The 21,861-nt window shown below is 31.5% G+C and overlaps 1 protein-coding gene across 2 annotated transcripts; it reads left to right on the top strand.

The window, feature by feature from the left end:
* Nucleotides 1–3,286: 3,286 nt before the first annotated feature.
* Nucleotides 3,287–13,426, top strand: LOC130238154 (integumentary mucin C.1). 2 transcript variants are annotated; one of them, XM_056469059.1, is made up of 18 exons: nt 3,287–3,353; nt 3,514–3,534; nt 3,651–3,686; nt 4,091–4,117; nt 5,652–5,687; nt 6,518–6,535; nt 6,695–6,715; nt 6,825–6,860; nt 7,265–7,291; nt 7,624–7,659; nt 7,735–7,761; nt 10,853–10,888; nt 11,133–11,159; nt 11,290–11,316; nt 11,594–11,608; nt 11,888–11,923; nt 12,538–12,632; nt 12,711–13,426. In XM_056469059.1, the coding sequence occupies exons 1-18, from the start codon at nt 3,305–3,307 to the stop codon at nt 12,783–12,785; spliced, it is 645 nt and encodes a 214-aa protein (XP_056325034.1). In that variant the 5' UTR covers nt 3,287–3,304; the 3' UTR covers nt 12,786–13,426. The 2 variants fall into 2 exon arrangements, with proteins under 2 accessions (XP_056325034.1, XP_056325035.1); XM_056469060.1 differs by lacking the exons at nt 11,290–11,316; nt 11,594–11,608.
* Nucleotides 13,427–21,861: the final 8,435 nt, after the last annotated feature.

Here is a 21,861-nt window from a genome sequence, read left to right as displayed (position 1 = left end):
TGGTTTCAAATTTTAAACCAGACACAATACAAGTGCCTGATTAAAATCTGCAATAGTTACAATCTGATTGTAGCCTCTTTTCAATTAAATGTGCACTGAGATGTAATTTCACTCTATGATTTAAGGTGTTTAAAGTGAATATCAAAATATATCTAAATGTATATATTCAACAGTTTGCTGTATTGTCTATTGTTTTATGTACAGGGATGCTTATGAGAACTATAAATATTTCTTATATATAAATTATTGATAAGATTATCTTTTTAGTATTAATGGTATCATTACTGCCAGTTATAAACATTAGCGACACAGACTTTAATCAAAGTATTGAGTCTAATGGTAGCCAAAACACACCAGAAACTATTAAAATGATTTGGTGGCTGTTTATAATTTATAGTTTGTAATATTTGAAGTGTATTTAATGGAGACCATTGGAAGTTCTGTGATAGTTTTTAAAACGACCTGCATAAGAGAACGCTCTGTCGCCCTCTGGCGGATTTTTTGTCATTTCTAATTTTTCCTTCTTTTTATTATTATTATTATTATTATTATTTTATTATTATTTCTTTTTTTATTATTATTGAACGTCTACCAATGTACAACATCGTTGCAACATTAATGCATCTTTACATTCAAATAAACAGACTATCTTTTTCTACTTTTCCTGTTTCGTTTTTGTTCAATAGCCTGGTCGATGGCATGGCAATGTTAAAATATGTTGTTATTTAAAGAGTCTTTTGGATGATAGTTTGGCGGTGGTTTTGCGTTTGCAATGCTTAAACATCGAGTAACTTTCACATTGTGGGAATATGAATTTGGCATCTGAGAATGATCTGCGAGGATATAAAATCTTGAAATGTTCCATTTATTAGAGCTATTGCTTGATCACCTTACATGTTGAAAACATATAGATAGCGTGCTGAAAATCCACCAAAACGAACTAAATTTGAACCGAATGTTCATTTCTTCTGCTTAATCATGTAGTTTTACCAGATCTTAAACTGAAAGTATAACAAGGTCTCATTAAAAACGTCAATGCAAACTTACTAATAACTTTTAAATAGACTAATTAGTGTCAATGTTGAAGGCTCATCTGGATGCTGACAAATGAACATTTGGAATAAGAGGGATTAACTGACAACGCGTTAATGCATTTGGGGCTTTCCCTGCATGGCAGAATCCGTGAATGCTATATAAACGCACATAGCATACTTTCTAAGCAATTTCCCTGCTTTCCTTCTGACACGTTTTAATATGAGTATCTGAATGTATTTATGAATAATTCAAATTAAATATTTAAAAGGTGAAAAAAAGGTCTAGTAGATCCACTAAAGGTGCAGATGCATGTTATGCTTTAAAAAAATCCAAAAACAAAAAGTATGTATTTTGACACACTTTTTGCATTGTGTTGTGCTTACTGCGTCAACAAAATCGTCTGCAAGTAAAATGTTTCACATTGTTACGTCTGGAGTTTTGCTTTTTGGTTTTTCTTTACGGAAATTCCACCTGACTAACCAACCCTTATAAATGAAGTACTTCCTTCATAGCTGCCATTGTATTCAACGCCGGTGCCAAAGCAGGCTGAGCGAGACTCTGAGGTATGTAGACTTTTCTGTTTTAGGTCACGGTTTTATTCCGATCTACTTAAAAAATGGGAACAAGCATTCTGCTATAAGAATGCTATCAGCAGTATTGTACAATAATAAATTAACAGGAATAAGTACAGGTTAAAGTGCAGAATTGTTTTATTTTGCATACATAGTACACTGAAAAAATGATTCAAAGATGATTCCTTGGATTTACTCTTTTTTTTAAGTTAAGTGGTTGTAAACTGTTTATTTTGGGCTGAATTTAAACAAACAAATTAAGTGGAACGTTACTAAATTTAATAATTTTGTTTAAAATTTAACACACAAACAGATGTCATTAAATTCAGTGTATTGTTATTAATGATAATTTATTTCACATACCATTTTAAACCCCTTTATTATTAATCATTAATTTTCTTTTCAACTTAGTCCCTTTATTAATCATTAATTGTTGTTGTTGTTGTTGTTATTGTTACTATTATTTATTTATTTCCTCTTAAGTTTCTTACACTCAAAAACATTATTTTTTAATTGTTAAAACTACTTAATTGAAATGAGCTGAAGCAACACAATTCTTGAGATTTCATTGGGACAATTTTTATGTTCAATCCACATAAATTTGTTAAAAGTGTTAAGTTAACTTAATCGATTTCTGTTGGGACAACATGAATGAATCGTGTGAAACCCTGCAGATTTTTACAGTGTTATTAGCTCTTGTTTGGCTTTTACGTGTAAAAGTGAAATGAAGAATGTTGATTGTTTTAATGAACAGCCTATTCTCTCTCATTACAGATCAAGGATTTCTTTTTTCACTGCATCAAACAACTTGAAAATGCATCCAGTTCCAAAACATCTTTTGCTGTTAATAATAATGTCGGTCCTGCCATCAAGTAAGCTTGTGACGTGTTGTGAAATAACCATGTAAATGTATTTGATACAAATGTATTATAACCATATGCATTATAACTTAATGATCTCTTTCTCTCTTTCACTTTATTTTATCTCCATTTTTGTCTTTCTTCAATAGGCTTGGCACAGGGTAAATATAGATCTATTAACTGTATCTTTTTTCTGTCTCAGCCTGCTAAACTGAAATTAATTATTAAATGTTGGGATGTTTTTGAAGGTGTAACTTTCAATCACTGTTGGGTTTTGATGGATGAATCGATGGAGATGGATTTGTTACAAAAATTGTTGCATAAACATTTAAAAATGTTAATGCAACAGAAAGAAATTTTTTAAAATTGGTTCTTGTTTCAAATCTAAAATGGTTCACTGAGAAAATAGTTTTGTAGGATCCATTTCCTCTAAAAATGTTAGGAAAACCTCAAAATCCATCATGCACTGATTACAGTGAGTATGGAAACAATAATGAAGAAGTCCTCTATGATCTGTAGCTCCATACTTTCAAAATACGAAGGATAATTTGTGTGCTGAAGTGCAGCTTTAATTCAAATTAATGTCTCGGATGCTTTTTTCCCCCAATTTCACCAGTAAATGCATCAACAGAAGGAAAACTACATTTAGCCAATGAGATATTTAGTTGTATTTGTTTTCATTTGTTTACCAATGACTATACCGACAAATGGAACAAGCAATAATAGTGAAATTAATGATAGGCTAGTGAATAGGAATAATGAAGATATTGGACTAGCCTCCAGCTTAATTGAAAATAATGTACATCAACACAAGTAAAACTTATTAACTGTTTAAAAATGTTTGCTTTTGTGTTCATTCTTTCTGTAGTCACCCCAGGGCCACCAGGTAATAATACTGTAAATTATTAAAAAATATGTGCACAAGTAAAATTTCTGATGTATTTACAAGTAAATGATGTAAGTAATGTTAAATATGTAAAACTGCAATTAATTTAGTGTTTAAATTAAGTGTTTTTTTGTTTTGTTTTGTTTTCGCTTTTTTTCAGCAGCCACCACAATTACACCAGGTAATAATACATTATTACCAAATGATGAAATGATGAACACTGTACACTGGTAAGCACAAGTAAAATTGCTCTTAATTGAGTGTTTAAAATGTTTGTATTTGTGTCCATTCTTTCAGTAACCAACACATCACAAACCACCACCATCACAGCAGGTAATTATACTGAACATTATGAAAACTACACTCATTTAGAAGGTTTTTAGTTGAGCTTGGGTCACACTTTATTTTGAGGGTCTGTTTGTTACATTGCATCTACATTTCATCTAATTCTCATTAGATTATAAGTAGACTGTTAGGTTGGGGTTAGTGTAAGTTGACACGTACTTGCAAAGTTTCTTATAGTCAGTTAAATGTTGAAGGAGCAGAATCAGCATATTAAGCAGACAGTCTACTAATACTCAAATAGACCATCAAAATAAAGTGTTACCAATAACTATCTTGGCCCAACAAGCTCCAAGTTCAGTAGAAAACACATCAACACAAGGAAAAACTGCATTTAGCCAGTGAGCCATTGAGATAATTAATTGTATTTGTGTTATTTTATTATTATTTTTTAGTAACCACCGTATCTACAACCGGATCAGGTAATAATACTGCAACTGATGAAAGACTAATAAAAAATAAATAAATAAAGATATTGACCCAACCTGTACTTTCATTAAAAGACATCAACACTAGTAAAACTGCACTGGGGTGCGTTTCCCAAACAACGACGTAACTCGCAGATGAACTATCATAGTACGATGTATGGTTTGGGAAAAGTACGATGTGGTGACGAGTGTTTCCAAAACCCTTAGTTTCTCTGTCACAGATCCATCGCTTGAACCACGTTAGTTATATCATAAAACGCCCATAATGACGCTCTAAACGGGGCGGAAGAACTACTTCTTTAGAGAAGAACCCCATCATTTCTTTGTGCAAATTATAATGTTTTACACGCACACACATTGAAAATAAAATCCAATATTAGTTTTGGTAATAAAACATGCACTCGTTTTCCATATTAATTGAAATATATGTAAATGGCTCATACAGGGCCTGTGTTTGCTTTACTAATGTTATTGAGAATAAGACACATCCTATTCTAAAACATAAAATCACTTACAAAAGCTAACACATATTCTAATATCATATATAAATTTTATTATTAAATAAATATTAATTATAAAATGAAATGTAATATTTATTATGTATTAGAAATGAAAAAATCATACTTTAATAATAATATTAATGATGATGATGATTATTATTATTATTATTATTATTATTATTAAGTAGAATATTGTTTATTATTTTTTTTTTTATCTACTTTTACAATTTGACACAGCAGAAAGTTCTAACCAGCAGGCCCATGTCATATACAGTACAGATACTTAATAAATAACCTACTATAAATTAAAATAATTAATGTATGCTGTTTGTTTTCACAACCTTTGGAGACGTAACATAAACTCCGCTTTTAAATAATAGGTCACCTAAAGCTTTCGTCATGAGGCTGTGTTCAAAATGACATCAATGTCTTCAAAGTGCACTGTGAAAGGAGCAGAATTGTAAACATGAAGATCGCTAAAACTGAACTGTAAAAATAGTTTGAAACCAAATTACACTTAAGAGAGATGACTTTAATGCTTTTTTTATTTTTAATAATTCCAACTTTGAATGTTAGAATGTTCTAAATGAATAGGGCATAGTGGGGATAAGTGGGAATAGAACACAGCCAGGGACTATGTTTCTAACTACAGCTCCAGAGGTGTAGTTGCGAGTGCTCAAGTTTGGGACGCAGTTTGCGAATGTTCGTTGAAACGGTGGATTTGGGAACTGGCAAATCAACAAACTATGTTTGTAACAACGGAACTTGCGACCTTAGTTGGCTAACGATGGTTTTGGAAACGCACACCTGGTTAGTTGAACTTGTGAAATGTGTAATGGTGTTTGTTGCTGACACATCAGCTTATAAATCTTTAATTAAGTGATGATTCAAAAATGCATATTTCTGATACATATATTTTCCCAGCCTCCTATTTCAGTAGAAAATACATGAACACTGCACTTAAAAATGTTTGTATTGATGTTAATTCAAGTGTTTAAAAATGTTTGCATTTGCGTTAATTATTTCAGTAACCAACACATCACAAACCACCACCATCACACCAGGTAATTACACTGAACATTATGAAAACTGTCCTAGTTTACAAGGTATTTAATTGAGCTTGTGTTAATTATTTGGGAAACTACAGAACTAAAAGCCACATAATAACACTCAAATAGATTAAATACTAAGTTCAAGAAAACACAAGGAAAACTACAACACCCATCATGCACTGGGCACAGTGAGTATGGAAACAATAATGAAGAAGTCCTCTATGATCTGTAGCTCCATATTTTCAAAATATGTAGGATAATTCAGCCTGATCTCACGAGGAAACATGAGTATTTTACATATTGTCAGTTTAGTGGCAAATTCGTACGAGTTGAGTCGTATGAAAATGTAGGATTTTAATAAGGAGGTGTGGCTCCCAACCCACTCTTAACTCCAACCGTCATTGGGTGATGAGCAAATCGTACTAAATTGTATGAATTAGATCGTACGAATTCATACAAATTAGCTAATAAATCAAAAAGTTATGAATTGCTGTGAGATTGCGTTGGATAATTTGTGTGCTAAGGTGCAGCTTTAAGCCAAATTAATGTCTCAGACACTTTTTTTTCCCTCCCAATTTTAACAGTAAATACATTCAAATCAACAGAAGGAAAACTACATTTAGCCAATGAGATATTTAATTGTATTTGTTTTCATTTGTTTACCAATGACCATACCGACAAATGGAACAAGCAATAATAGTGAAATTAATGATAGACTAGTGAATAGGAATAATGAAGATATTGGACTAGCGTCTAGCTTAATCGAAAATAATGTACATCAACACAAGTAAAACTTATTAACTGTTTAAAATTGTTTGCTTTTGTGTTCATTCTTTCTGTAGTCACCCCAGGGCTAACAGGTAAAATACTGTAAATGATAAAAAAATATGTACACAAGTAAAATTTCTTATGTATTTACAAGTAAATGATGTATGTGACGTAAAATAAGTAAAACTGCAATTAATTCAGTGTTTAAATTAAGTGTTTTTTTGTTTTATTTTGTTTTCGCTTTTTTTCAGCAGCCACCACAATTACACCAGGTAATAATACATTATTACCAAATGATGAACACTGTACACTGGTAAGCACAAGTAAAATTGCTCTTAATTGAGTGTTTTAAAATGTTTGTATTTGTGTCCATTCTTTCAGTAACCAACACATCACAAACCACCACCATCACACCAGGTAATTATACTGAACATTATGAAAACTACACTCATTTAGAAAGTTTTTAGTTGAGCTTAGGTCACTCTTTATTTTGAGGGTCTGTTTGTTACATTGCATCTACATTCCATCTAATACTCATTAGATTATAAGTAGACTGTTAGGTTGGGGTTAGTGTAAGTTGATATGTACTTGCAAAGTTTCTTATAGTCAGTTAAATGTTGAAGGAGCAGTATCAGCATATTAAGCAGACAGTCCATTAATACTGAAATAAACCATCAAAATAAAGTGTTACCAATAAGTATCTTGGCCCAATAAGCTCCAAGTTTAGTAGAAAACACATCAACACAAGGAAAAGCTGCATTTAGCCAGTGAGCCATTGAGATATTTAATTGTGTATGTGTTATTTTATTATTATTTTTTAGTAACCACCACATCGACAACTGGATCAGGTAATAATACTGCAACTGATGAAAGACTAATAAAAATAAATAAATAAATAAAGATATTGACCCAACCTGTACTTTCATTAAAAGACATCAACACTAGTAAAACTGCACTGGTTAGTTGAACTTGTGAAATGTGTAATGGTGTTTGTTGCTGACACATCAGCTTATACATCTTTAATTAAGTGATGATTCAAAAATAATATATATTTTTCTGATACATATATTTTCCCAACCTCCTATTTCAGTAGAAAATACATAAACACTGCACTTAAAATGTTTGTATTGGTGTTAATTCATGTGTTTAAAAGTGTTTGCATTTGCATTAATTCTTTCAGTAACCAACACATCACAAACAACCACCATCACACCAGGTAACTATACTGCAAATGATCAACACTGTACTTGTTTAGGAATTTTTATTTGAGCTTGTATAAATTTTTTTATAGGACCGACCCCATCAACAACTAGATCAGGTAATAATACTGCATTTAATAAAGACTAATGCATAAGAATAATACAGATATTAGCATAAACTCCAGGTTCATTGAAAATATATCAACATTCATTGTTAGGGCTAATGCATTACAATTAATGCGAGTTATGTACTAATATTACACTTATAAGTAACGAGTAAAGGGTGTCATGGTGGCAAAGCATGATTGCCTCATAGCAAGAAGGTCACTGGTTCGAGCCTCGGCTGGGTCAGTTGGCATTTCTGTGTGGAGATTGCATGTTCTCCCTGTATTGGCGTGGGTTTCCTCCAGGAGCTCAGGTTTCCCCCACAAGTCCAAAGACATGCGCTATAGGTGAATTGAAAAAGCTAAATTGGCCATAGTGTATGAGTGTGAATGAGTGTGTATGGGTGTTTCCCAGTCATGGGTTGCAGCTGGAAGGGCATCTCCTGCGTAAAACATATGCTGGATAAGTTGGCAGTTCATTCCGCTGTGGCGACCCCTGAGTAATAAAGGGACCAAGCCGAAAAGAAAATGAATGAATTAATGAGTAACGAGGGAAGTAATGCATTGCTTTGAAAAATTTGTAATAATCAAGTTACTTTAAAAAAAAAATAATCTGAGTTACTTTTCAGCTTTTTAATTAGCTTATTTTAAAAATAAGTTGCTGAAATAAATTTAACATAGTCACTCAATGAGAGAATTTGCTCCCCCTGGGAACGAACAAAAATGAAGATGGCCGAGCCTTACACTTCTGCAATGGCTTAAAGTATGCTCATTATTTTGAAAGCATTAAACTAAAGGAAAATGAAACTGTTTCAATGGATACTGATTTTATTTAACTAATAACACAAAAAATACAAAAGTAGCAAGCAAATTAACTTTTATTAATCTCCATATATGGCACGTATAGCTCTGCAGAAGTTCTCTGAAGATAACATTATCCTAAATTATTCATTTTTTATGTGAATATAAATGAAGGTTATATATGGTTCATTGTTAAATGCAGAATTTCTCTATTTAAAAAAAAAAATGCTCTGAAAAAGATCCAGGCTCAGCCAGGTCAGAAAAAGTAATGCAAAAGGAACTCAAAAGTACTGTAATGCTTTACTTATCACCCACATAGTAACATTCTCTGGCCTACATAATAGGCTTTTGCTTGGCCCACATGGTAAAGTCTAGATAGTATACTTTGCAGATACACACATCATTATAGCATAATTTTTGTAACACTGTATAACATTAATTGATATTTTTACAGTATTGTGACAGTTGGGTTTAGGGTTGGGGTAGGAGTAGATGTTAATAAGATACAATAAATGGAAAATTTAATAAATAATACAAACAATTCTCATTAACTTCCAGTCGCAACTATATCTGATCTATCAACAACCGGCCCACATGCGGCAGTGAATTACGGTAGATGACTGGACCAAGTCTGGCTTTCAGACTAGAGCGAAACATGGACCATATCTGGGCTAAGTCTCAGTCAAGTTATTAACTCATAAATGGGTCTGAACTGGGCCAGATATGTTGGTTTTTTATGACTGCAATGAACTTGATAAACCCATGAAGCATTGCACTTTGGGCGCATTTATAGGCATATTTTTTTCTCCAAGTGACCAGGGGTGCATTTCCGAAAACCATCGTTAGCCAACTAAGGTCGCAAGTTGTGACGTTACAAACATAGTTTGTTGATTTGCCGTTTCCCAAATTCATCGTTCCAACGAACATTCGCAAACTGCATCGCAAACTTCTATGCTTGCAACTACCTCTGGAGCTGTAGTTAGAAACATAGTTCCTGGCTGTGTTCTATTCCCACTTATCCCCCCTATGCCCTTTTCGTTTAGATTTATTTTAACATTTAATAAAAATAATAATAATAATCATCATCATTTTCCCAGTAATGGGTTGTGGCTGGAAGGGCATCCGCTGCGGAAAACATATGCTGGATAAGTTGGAGGTTCATTCAACTGTGGCGACCGCAGATTAATAAAGGGACTAAGCTGAAAAGAAAATGAATGAATGAATGAATAATCATCATCACCATAATTATTATTATCTATATCATTATTAAAGTGTGATTTTTTTCATTTCCTAATATATAATAAATATTAAATTTCATATCTTAATAAATAGCCTCATCATTATTTATTTATTTATATGATTTATATGAATACATGTTAGCTTTTGTAAGTGATTTTATGTTAATTTAGAATAGACTATGGAATATTCTTAATAATATTAGTAAAGCAAACACAGGCCTTATATGAGCCATTTACATATATTTCAGTTAATATGGAAAGCGAGTGCATGTTTTTACCAAATCTAATATTGGATTTTATTTTAAATGCGTGTGCGTGTAAAACAATATCATTTGCACAAAGAAATGATGGGGTTCTTCTCTAAAGAAGTTTGTTACCACCCTATTTAGAGCATCATTATGGGCATTTTACGTTATAACTAAAATGGTTCAAGCAATGGATTTGCGACAGAGAAACTATGTTTGGGAAACACTCGTCTCTAAATTGTTTCCCATCATACTATAATAGTTCAGCCACAAGTTACGTCGTTGTTTGGGAAATGCACCACTGATTGGTAGAATTTTTTCTCTTTACTCAAAATTAATTTAAATGCATTTTAAATGTGGGGCACGAAAGGGCAAACTTACATTTTTAACATCTGGCCCAAATACTTCCTTTAACATCTGGCCCATGTCTTGTGTGCTGCCTTAAAGATGGTGCCACCTCTGCCAAACCCGGGTTATGTTTGGCCCACATGCTGCATGCCAGTGCCAGATAAATGCCTGCTGTGCCAGCTTTATGCCAAATCTGGGCCAGAATTCTTTGCTACCTAGACAACAAGTAATTAGGTAACACAACTAGTTACTTATTTGGGGAGTAACTCAATATTGTAATGCATTACTTTCATAAAATACTTTCCCATCAATGTTTGATGGTGTATTTGTTCACTGTTTATGAAAACACAATGCTGACAAACATCAGGTTATAAAACTGCAATTGAGGATAGAATAAAAGCATTTTCCCAACCTCATGTTTCAAAACCGCACTTATTAAGTGTGTTTACAAATGCTTATTTGTGTTCATTTCAGTAACCAACACATCACAAACCACTACAATTACACCAGGTAATAATACTGCATATAATAAAAACTGTCCTCATTTAAGAGCTATTTCGTTGAGCTCGTGTTTGAACTGGCTGCCAAATTAGCTTAAAATACTGCAACTAATGAAATACTAAATATGTATATCTTGACACAAGCTCCTGTTTCAATATAAATACATGAGAACAATCTGTATTTCGTCAGGAGCCAGTGAGGTATTTAATTGTATTTGTGTGTGTGTTTTTATTATTATTTTTTTTTTATTTAGCAACGACCACAGCCACAACCGTATCAGGTAATAATACTGTAATTAATGAATGACTAATCAATAAAAATTAATAAAATCAATGCAATTACACTGCAAATGATCAACACTGTACTTGTTTAGGAGGTTTTTATTTGAGCTTGTATTCATTTTTTTATAGGACCGACCACATCGACAACTAGATCAGGTAATAATACTGCATATAATAAAAACTGTCTTCATTTAAGAGCTATTTAGTTGAGCTCGTGTTTGAACTGGCAGCCAAATCAGCTTATAATACTGCAACTGATGAAATACTAAATATGTATATCTTGACACAAGCTCATTTTTCAATAGAAATGCATGACAAAATTTCTGTATTTCGTCCAGGAGCCAGTGAGGTATTTAACTGTATGTGTGTGTGTGTGTGTTTATTTAATTGTTTTTATTTTTTTTTTTTTGTATTTTTTTATTTACGACCACAGCCACAACCGTATCAGGTAATAATACTGTAATTAATAAAAGACTAATCAATAAAAAAGATAAAGATCTTGGCCTGACCTCCATTAAAATGCATCATCACTATAGAAAAAACTGCACTTGATAGTTGTGTCATGAAGCATCATTGCTGATATATCAGGTTATAAAATAATTAAAAATAATTTAATATATATATTTCACCCAACTTCCCGTGATTTCAGCAGAGCACAATTTAACACAAGAAACTGCACCATTGAGTAAGTGTTTAAAAATGTGTGTATCTGTGTTCATTCTTACAGCAATCACCACATCGCTGACCACTCCAGGTTTACCAGGTAATTCTGCAAAGAGTGACAGAAAAACATTCTCAAGAATTAAAGAGTTGCAAATGTGTTTTAAATTTGATACCTTAGGCTTTTGTGGTTTAGCAAGAGACAATGAGGATACAAAACTTTTGTTACAAGGAAGAACTTAACATTGTAAAGATCAACACTCTTGGAATGCTGCTCGACCAGATTTGAGGACTGAAACTAATTGGGGCACAAGATAAGGCAACCAGGAAAGAAAGAACAAAAAAAACAAGTTTTGGTTAACAGATGGACTAACATTTTTTTGGTAACACTTTATTTTGATGGTCCAGTTGAGTATAATTAAACTGTCTGCTGAATATCTGCTGATTCTGCTCCTTCAACAGATATTTAACTGACTATAAGAAACTTTGCAAGTACATGTCAACTTACACTAACCCCAACCTAACAGTCTACTTATAATCTAATAAGAATTAGATGGCATGTAGATGCAGTGTAACTTAAATTCAACAAACAGACCATCAAAATAATGTGTGACCATATTTTTTTACAACCACCTAGAATTTGATCGTGTAATTCAATTATAAATGAATATAAAAGGTGTTATTGAAGTGTGTTTTGTTTTCTGTGTTTCATTTTAGTGCGAGTTGTTGGAATTAGAGTGAAATTTAGCACATCTCTAGTCTTGGACACTCAAGTCTTGAACACTCCAAACACCAATATGATTTTGCAACAAGTAAGTTATACATTGTTTATTCAAACTACAGTGCTATTTGAGTGCTTAAAATAATTTATCTGCATGTCTTTGTTTCAGGTGAAACAGCATCTGGTCAATTACAATCTCTCAAGCACCATTGCTGTAAAGTTAAGAACCCTGAAAAGGATATAAATACTAGATAAATAGTGTTGGGAGGTTACTTTGGAAATGTAATAGATTACAGATTACAAATTACCCTATTTAAAATGGAATAAGTAGTGTAACTTTTCAATTACTTTATAAAAGTAAAGTAACTGATTACATCTTATTATTACTTTAAAGTTTCTAATGGATATTTTAAACTAAATCATTTTCCAGGATTTATACCAAGCAGGTGTGACCTTACAGTAGCTCTGTTTACTGTTAAAATTTCTAAATCTTTCATCACCTGAATTAAGATTATATTAATTTAATTTCAGAGTACAGCCATTATAAAAACCAGACCTTTTAGCGAAAACATTTTTTACTGTTGTTACAAAATCTAAATTTTAGTTAGTTGTGCAGGGTGATTTTTGTGGCAATTGCAATTTTGCACCTTTCATTTTTAATCAAAGCAACTTAAATCCAAGTTCATCATATCTGAGTGATCAATAAAACTGTCAATGAAACATATGAAGTGTAATAGTTCAGTTCAGTTATTTACTGTAAATAATATGCTGTATTAAACAGAAACAAATTATGGTAAATAACAGCAAAAACTAAAAATCCAATAAAAGCAAGTGTTACACATTTAAAATACTATAGTAATTTATAGTAAAGGGAAAAATTTAGGAATGAGCATTATATTGTATATATATTTACAACTCTTTATTAATAAATTGCACTACATAATGTAGTATCATTAGTAACTATCATAAACTAATAGTAATTACCATAGTATACTTTAGCCACAGTAAACTATATATATATATATATATATATATATATATATATATATATATATATATATATATATATATATATATATATATATATATATAAAAAAAACATATAATTCAGAGGGGCTAATAATTCTGACTTTAACTGAATATATACAGTATATATATATAGTCAGAATTACTAGCCCCTCTGAATTATTCGCCCCCCTGCCCTGTTTATTTTTTCCCCAATTTCTGTTTAACGGAGAGAACATTTTTTTCAACACATTTCTAATCATAATAGTTTTAATAACTCATTTCTAACAACTGATTTATTTTCTCTTTGCCATGATGACAGTAAATAATATTTGACTAGATATTTGTCAAGACACTTCTATACAGCTTAAAGTGACATTTAAAGGCTTAACTAGGTTAATTAGGTTAACTAGGCAGGTTAGGGTAATTAAGCAAGTTATTGTGTATAACGATAGTTTGTTCTGTAGACTATTGGATAAAACATAGCTCAAAGGGTCTAATAATTTTGACATTAAAATGGGTTTAAAAAATTTTTTTAAACTGCTTTTATTCTAGCCAAAATAAAACAAACAAGACTTTCTCCAGAAGAAAAAAATATTATCAAGACATAATGTGAAAAATTCCTTGCTCTGTTAAACATCATTTGGGAAATATTAAAAAAAGACAAAAAATATTTAAAGGGGGGCTAATAATTCTGACTTCACCTATAAGTTGAGATGACTAGACAAGGTCATTTGATTCAACTAAAAACATATTTGTTTTACAGTATAGATCCTATTTCAAGTGTTATGAAGTGAAACTTGTGATGGCCAATATTGACAGCGAACCTGAAATGTAATTCAGCATAGACTAAAGATCTCGATAGTGTAATTTGTGAAGTAATTGTTCAGTAAATCAGATATTTTTAGTGAATCAGCTGAATCATTTGTGTCTTTTTCTCATGACTTCAGAAGAGTTTAAATATTGTGTATAATGTGTGTGGATATTTTTCATTGTACTTAATGGTGCTTTTGCATCTTTATTTTGGACTGGATTGCCTGTTCTTCACAACTTGTATTTTGCTAAATAAATAAATAAACTATAAATGATTTTTAAAAGTTGCCATTGGTGTATCATTTTTGGATGGACTTTTCCTTTAAATTGATTGTTCACCCAAAAATGAATATCATCATTTATTCAACCTGATGTGATTTTTAACCTTTAAGTTTCTTACATTTGTTGAACACAAAATAAGATTTTGAAGATTGCTGGTTGCTGGCACCTATCGAATTCAATAATAGTGGAAACAATACTATTGAAATCAGTGGGTGCCAGCAACTGGCATTTGTCAAAAACTCTTCTTTTATGTTCAACCGGAGAAAGAAACTCCTGATAGGTTTTGAGCTAGTAAATGGTGAGTAAATGATGGCAGGATTTTTGTTTTCATTCTATTCCTTTTATGCTTTATGTCAGGTGACCAGTGTTGGCATATAAGCTTTTCTCTTTTGTGTAAATTATCAGACTGATCTAAATGAACCATGAAAGTGAACCTGTTTTCCTTCTGTTTCCATTTACTGTATCTGCCAACAGCAATTTGTTTTATGCAAAACCTGTTCAGTCGTTTTAGTCATGCCTCCCTCATTTTATCATTTTAAATCATATCAAGTTGCATTAAATCATTAAAAATAGCATTAAATAATATTAAATGTGCATTAAATATTGCTGTACTAAAGTTACTGTAATAATAAATGTATTCAACACCACTGCTGCACTTTCTGACCTCACTCAAAATGTTTTTATTATTTATTTATTTGTTTACCTGAAAACATTATGACTTGTAAAGTTAGAGATGATATCTGTAGCTAGAGATCTACAGATGAACTATTTTTTATTTGTTCAAGATGTTTCTGCCTCAACTCGAAGCTGGTTTTAAGCAAACATCCAGAGCAATTTTCTAAAATCTTTCATTTTATTTTTTGTCTTTACTTTTGTATGGAAAAAGTTTTTAGTTTATGATGGTTAAATGTTGAGACACTATATTCTAATAAAGCAAACAGCCAATACTGGAATCGATACGATTGAATAAAACATCAGTGCAGTTTTTGGTGTCTTCAGCATTAATCTGTAGAAACCTTGCTACAAAGCATTTGTAGCTCTGCCCACTTTTGAAAAGAGCACAGTTTCATTTGAATTTACAGCGACAGTCATCAAAATTGGGACACAATTGGGATCGAAGCCTAAAAGCATTAGTTTCAAAGAGTTATGAAATATTATTTTGGGAGTATTTTGAGATGAAACTTCACACATACTCTAGTGACAGACTTATTTGACATATTGTAAAAAGGGGCATAATAGGTTCCCTTTAATTTACACATGGGACTGCATCTTAAATAGTCTTTGAGTACGCCAGATTAAAATGCGTGTACGATGGTGCAAAAGACAAGATCCACTGTACACTGTATGTCCCTCATTTCATCCTTTTCTGTCAAGGTCCATTTGACAAAAATATGTTGTTTCCACAACAACAACAACAACAACAAAAAACAGTGCTATTGCTATTGCACAAACATGAATGCAGAGAACATTACAAATCTGTTCAGCTGATGACTTTACATACAAAATATATACACCATGAACAGTCTGCGCGACACAAACAGGAACCAAAGTGCCTTAAAAGGATCGTTCACCCAAAAAGAACAATTTCTTACTATTTACTCTCCCTCAAGTGTTTCCAAACATTTATGAGTTTCCTTCTTCTGGATCACAGAAGATATTTTGAAGAAAGCTGAAAGTCTGTAAATAATCCTTAAAGGAAATCAAATGGAAGTCAATGGTTACAGGTTTTCAGGTCAAAATATCTACTTTTGTGTTCAACAGGAAAAAAAGAAAGTCAAACAGGTTTGGAACAAGAGAAGGGACAGAAAATGTTTGGAGTGAACTATCCCTTTAAGGCAACTCTTTTTACTCAGCAGCTATATATATATATATATATATATATATATATATATATATATATATATATATAAATCAAGAATAATTTTAAGATTTGTTAGATATTTTGGACTAGAAATATTCGATCAATAGTGATAAATGATTAGCTACTTTACTAGACGGCTGACAGCTACGTTATTTACCATTCCAAAACATGTAGCCTTATTCTTTCACATCCAGTGCAGTCACTGGAAATGTTTTGTCTTAAGACTTACATCAATTTTTAGCTGTAAAAGAATTGCTTGTACATTCATTCATTAATTTTTCTTCAGCTTAGTCTCTTGTTTATCAGGCTTCGTCACAGCGGAATGAACCGCCAAGTATTCAAGCACATGTTTTACACAGCTGATGTTCTTCCAGCCGCAACCCAGAACTGGGAAACACCCATACACTCTCACATTCACATACACACTCTCATACACTATGGCCAATTTAGTTACCGGAAACCAGTATCATAGAAACAGTAACACTTTATAATAACTACACACTATGAACCATTTATTAAGCATTAGCCAATAGTGAATTCATTATTTGTTAAGCATTAACATTAATAGATGTTAGTAAGCAGTTTATAACTGCAGCTACAAATGCTGTATTCTTGACTTACAAGCACATTTATAATGTGCTTAATAATTGTACTTTCATACTTTGTTAGGGATTCATTTTATATTACTAAATTAAATATGGCATTACTTACAAACCAGTTATTTAAGCAGAGTTGATGGGTTTTTAAGATCATTCAGAATGAGTTAGTAAATAATTAATAAACTTTTCAAATTATCATTTATAATTCTTATTATTCAGGCATATAGTAATGGTTAATTTATATGTTAGTGAGGACTATTTATGCTTTATAAATCCCTTATAAATGACAATTAAAGGCTCAGTTATATTCTAAACAGGAAAAAAGAAAATAAACGACTTCATTCATTTCTGTTCATTTAAAGATACACACATAAAACTGAATCAAATAAAAAACAAATCTTTGCAATCTTCACTTTCATACATCTAAACATCGCTAAACAACATTGAAATGTTGTATCATAAAATGTTGTTAAATTATTATATTGTTGTTTTTATCCAACTTTGTTATATTTTGACACTCCTGTTATTTGGCAATGTTTAAACTTTACAGTAATTTTATTTTTTAGATAGGATTGCAATAATTATTATTCATTTGATACCAATCCTTTAATTGTCCTTCATGAGGGATTTATAAAGCATGAATTTTCCTCACTTTAGATTAGGTCACAAAACTGCATGAAGTTGAGTTAATAAAGCATTTATTAACGTATAAATTAACTATTAATATATACCTGAACAATAGGATCTTTAAATGTTGATTTCAATTGACTAACTCATTCTGAAAACCTTCTTAAAAACCTTTAACTACTCTTAAATACAAATGGTTTGTAAATAATCCAATACTTCAGTTAGTGATGAAAAATCAATCACAAATTATGAAAGTACAATTATTAAGCAAGTTATACATGTGCTTATAAGTCAAAATACAACATTTGTAGAAGCATTTATGAACTGCTTAATAACATTTATTAATGTAGAGTTCATGGTTAACAAATAATGAAATAACTATTTGCTAATGCTTAATAAATGATTTATAGTGTGTAGTTATTGGTAAAGTATTACCACCGGAAACCGGAGCACCCAGAGAAAACTCACGCCAATACATGGAGAACATGCGACCAAATCAGTGACCTTCTTGCTGTGAGGCAACCGTGCTAACCACTGAACCATCATGCCGCCATAATTGCTTGTTATGCTGTTTTATGTTGCAATCTTGTATTTTCCTATATTATTATTTTATTTTTATGTAATGTCATGAACACAATTGTTTGTAGAGCAAGTCGTGCTCTTTTTTGACAAATTTAAAGTCAATGTAGTTCATTCGTTCATTTTCATTCGACTTAGTCCCTTTATGGGGTCACCACAGTGGAATGAATCGCCAATTTATCCAGCATATGTTTAACATAGCGGATGCCCTCCCAGCTGCAACCCAGCACTGGGAAACATCCATACACACTCATTCACACATACACTACGACCAATTTAGTTAATCAATTCCCCTATGGCGCCTGTCTATGAACTGTGGGGGAAACCGAGCACCCAGAGGAAACCCACACCAACACGGGGAGAACATGCAAACTCCACATAGAAATTCAAAGAAGATCAATCTAAAAAAAAAAAAAAAGCATTTTTTTCTAGACAGACATTCCTTTCTACAGACAGGCTTTTAAGTTGTCATCTTAAAATCTGATAACAGACATGTAAAACAAAAAAACAATTTAAACACAGGTATTTAAAACCAGTGAAACGTCCTGTTTACCCACAGTAAGACTGAGGTAAGTACAAACTTCTTCTCTAATGTATATATACTCCTCAAAACAATAAAGAGAACACTTGGAGTTACATTGTGTTGTTTAAGTGTTCCCTTTATTTTTTTTAGCAGTTTTATTTACATTTCATTTGCTATATTATATTTTAGCTATTGAATGGATTGAAGTTATTTATTTATCTATTTTACTTTCTTAAGAGATTATAAGTTGAGATGACACATAAACAGTTTATACATTTGTGTATTTTTTTTTACTTTATATAAAAAATAGTAAATAAATAATGGGGTAATTTAAATTTTTTTTCTCCTTTTCTATTTACCTTATTCTCCGTGTCAAGCGGGTGCATGATCCTTTAGAATTTAATCATAAATGCTGATTTATTTATTGTTATTATTTTCACTGGGATTTTATTTAGATTTTACTCTCATTTACAGTTCAAGTCAAAATTATTAGGCCCCCTGTAATTTTATATATATATATATATATATATATATATATATATATATATATATATATATATATATATATATATATATATATATTGTCTAGTCATCTCAACCTATAGGTGAAGTCAGAATTATTAGCCCCCCCCTTTACATTTTTTGTTGTCTTTTTAAATATTTCCCAAATGATGTTTAACAGAGCAAGGAAATTTTCACAGTATGTCTGATAATATTTTTCTTCTGGAGAAAGTTTTATTTGTTTTATTTTGGCGAGAATAAAACCAGTTTTTAATTTTTTAAAACCCATTTTAAGGTCAAAATTATTAGCCCCTTTAAGATATATATTTTTTTGATAGTCTACAGAACAAACCATTGTACAATAACTTGCCTAATTACCCTAACCTGCCTAGTAAACCTAATTAACTTAGTTAAGCCTTTAAATGTCACTTTAAGCTGTTTAGAAGTGTCTTGAAAATATCCAGTAAAATATTATGTGCTGTCATCATGACAAAGATAAAATAAATCAGTTATTAGAAATGAGTTATTAAAACTATTATGTTTAAAAATGTGTTGAAAAAATATTCAGGGGGGCTAATTATTCTGACTTCAACTGTATATAAATATTTGCTGTTTCAGAAAGTATTATGAGAGTATTAGTATTCTCAGACATCCAGAGAGTGGATGATTTTTCTTACATTTCATAAAAAATATTGAATGTTTCAACACTGTATCACAATTTACTGTGCAGTCAATAGTGTAACATTTATACACACATTATAATCAGTCCTAAGATTATCAAATAAAGTTGAATAATGAAATATAACTTAATATGAAATGTTAATTTTATTTATTTTTAAATAGCTGAAAATAAAATTTGTACTCTTTGGATTCCAGAAATTTTATTCCAGAAACACTGATAATAATTAAGTTTTAATCATGCTCTCTGATTACAGGAGAAGGTCTTGAACGTTCTCCTGTTATCTCTCACGTCATAACCATGAGATTATCTCTAGCTTCATCACATCTGCTGGTATTTTTTACAGTCCTAGCACTAGGTAAAACCTTCAAATGATACATTTAGTCTTTCTATCACAAACCAAAAAATATATACATTTGTCCATCTGAAATTAACCGTCTACCTTTTTTTTTATTAGTCAGAACACAAATATCCGGAAAGCCACTGGCAGGTAATTACACAACTTTACATTAATGGTTGGTTGCAACACAGGCTCATTGTGTAAACGTACCCCATATACATTTCTGGAGAGTGCATTCCTGCATTTCATCTTTAAAACGAACACTACAGGGTGGTATGACGCCGCCATGACAGAAAGCTTCTGTTTCTATTTGCGATACCAGCTGACTACTTACATCAGTGAGAACAGTTTTTCAGCTGTTACCAGTTTGCTTAGTAGCTCGCCAAGTACGTTGGCAGACTTGAGATGTAGAGAGGAATTGACTGTGATGGAGGGGTTTGAGTGCTTTGAAGAACGTTTCCAGAAAGTGGGTAAAATAAATAAAGGCAAAAATAAAATAAACAAGTAAATAACAGGTTGAGAATGTGGTAAAATCTGAAAATGGGGTAAAAATCAGGCTGCCATGAGGGCTTTTCTTTTTCTGGATTACTTTTGAAAACACTATTATTGGGTTTAGGGAAGGGGGTGGGTGGGCATATTGGTCGGTCAGTCAGTCAGTCGACAGCGGCCTCTGGTGGATTTATGTGAGAACAGCTGGCATGAATGGCACTTACGAAAACAAAAACTGCAAAAAAAACAAAAAACAAAAAACAAAACATAGCTCCTGGAATGTATTTTGCAATCTCCTGAAATGTATATAGGGGTACATTTCACTAATGAGCCTGGGTTGGTTAATTCATTTGTTAACTTATTCATTTAACAATTCATTAATGTGCTTTTACTCATGTAATATTCTAGGCTATATAGTATGTGTGTACTATTTTCACTTGTTTGCACACTTAATATGAATCATCATAATTATTAATTCTAAACGTCAATGTCCCTTCAATTCAATGATTAAGTTGCTCTGAACATTTATAATTAATTAAAAATTTAAACTTAAGATTGGCACAGCAAACACATGAACACTATAATAACAAAAAAGCAAGCAGATTCTTAAAACTATCAACAATGATTTTAAATGTAATAAATAAATTAAAAATATATATATTCAATTGTGTCACCTTTACAGCGTTTGGCTTAAAGATAAAGTATTTTATGTTTACATTAATGTAATGCATGTTAGTGATTTATAATGAAACTTATAAAGGACTTACATTTATTTTTCATCAGTGTGGTATATGCCCTGAGACATTTAATTTTCAGTAAGCCAACCCAAGTGATTCTTGTGATCTGTCATGCCATTACAAATTCACAGCGCTTAAAAAAAATCAGTGATCTTCACTGCCTGATTGAGATAAAATAGGTATCAGACCAGACAAGAGGCACTGAATTTAATTCATCTATCTGACATTTATAATGGCTGCAAAGTATGTGTACACTATTAGAAATGGCTAATCAACTAATTTCCT

This window comes from Danio aesculapii, chromosome 12 (genome assembly GCF_903798145.1).
Source record: "Danio aesculapii chromosome 12, fDanAes4.1, whole genome shotgun sequence".
Taxonomy (NCBI): domain Eukaryota; kingdom Metazoa; phylum Chordata; class Actinopteri; order Cypriniformes; family Danionidae; genus Danio; species Danio aesculapii.
This window is presented reverse-complemented; position numbering and strand designations above follow the sequence as displayed.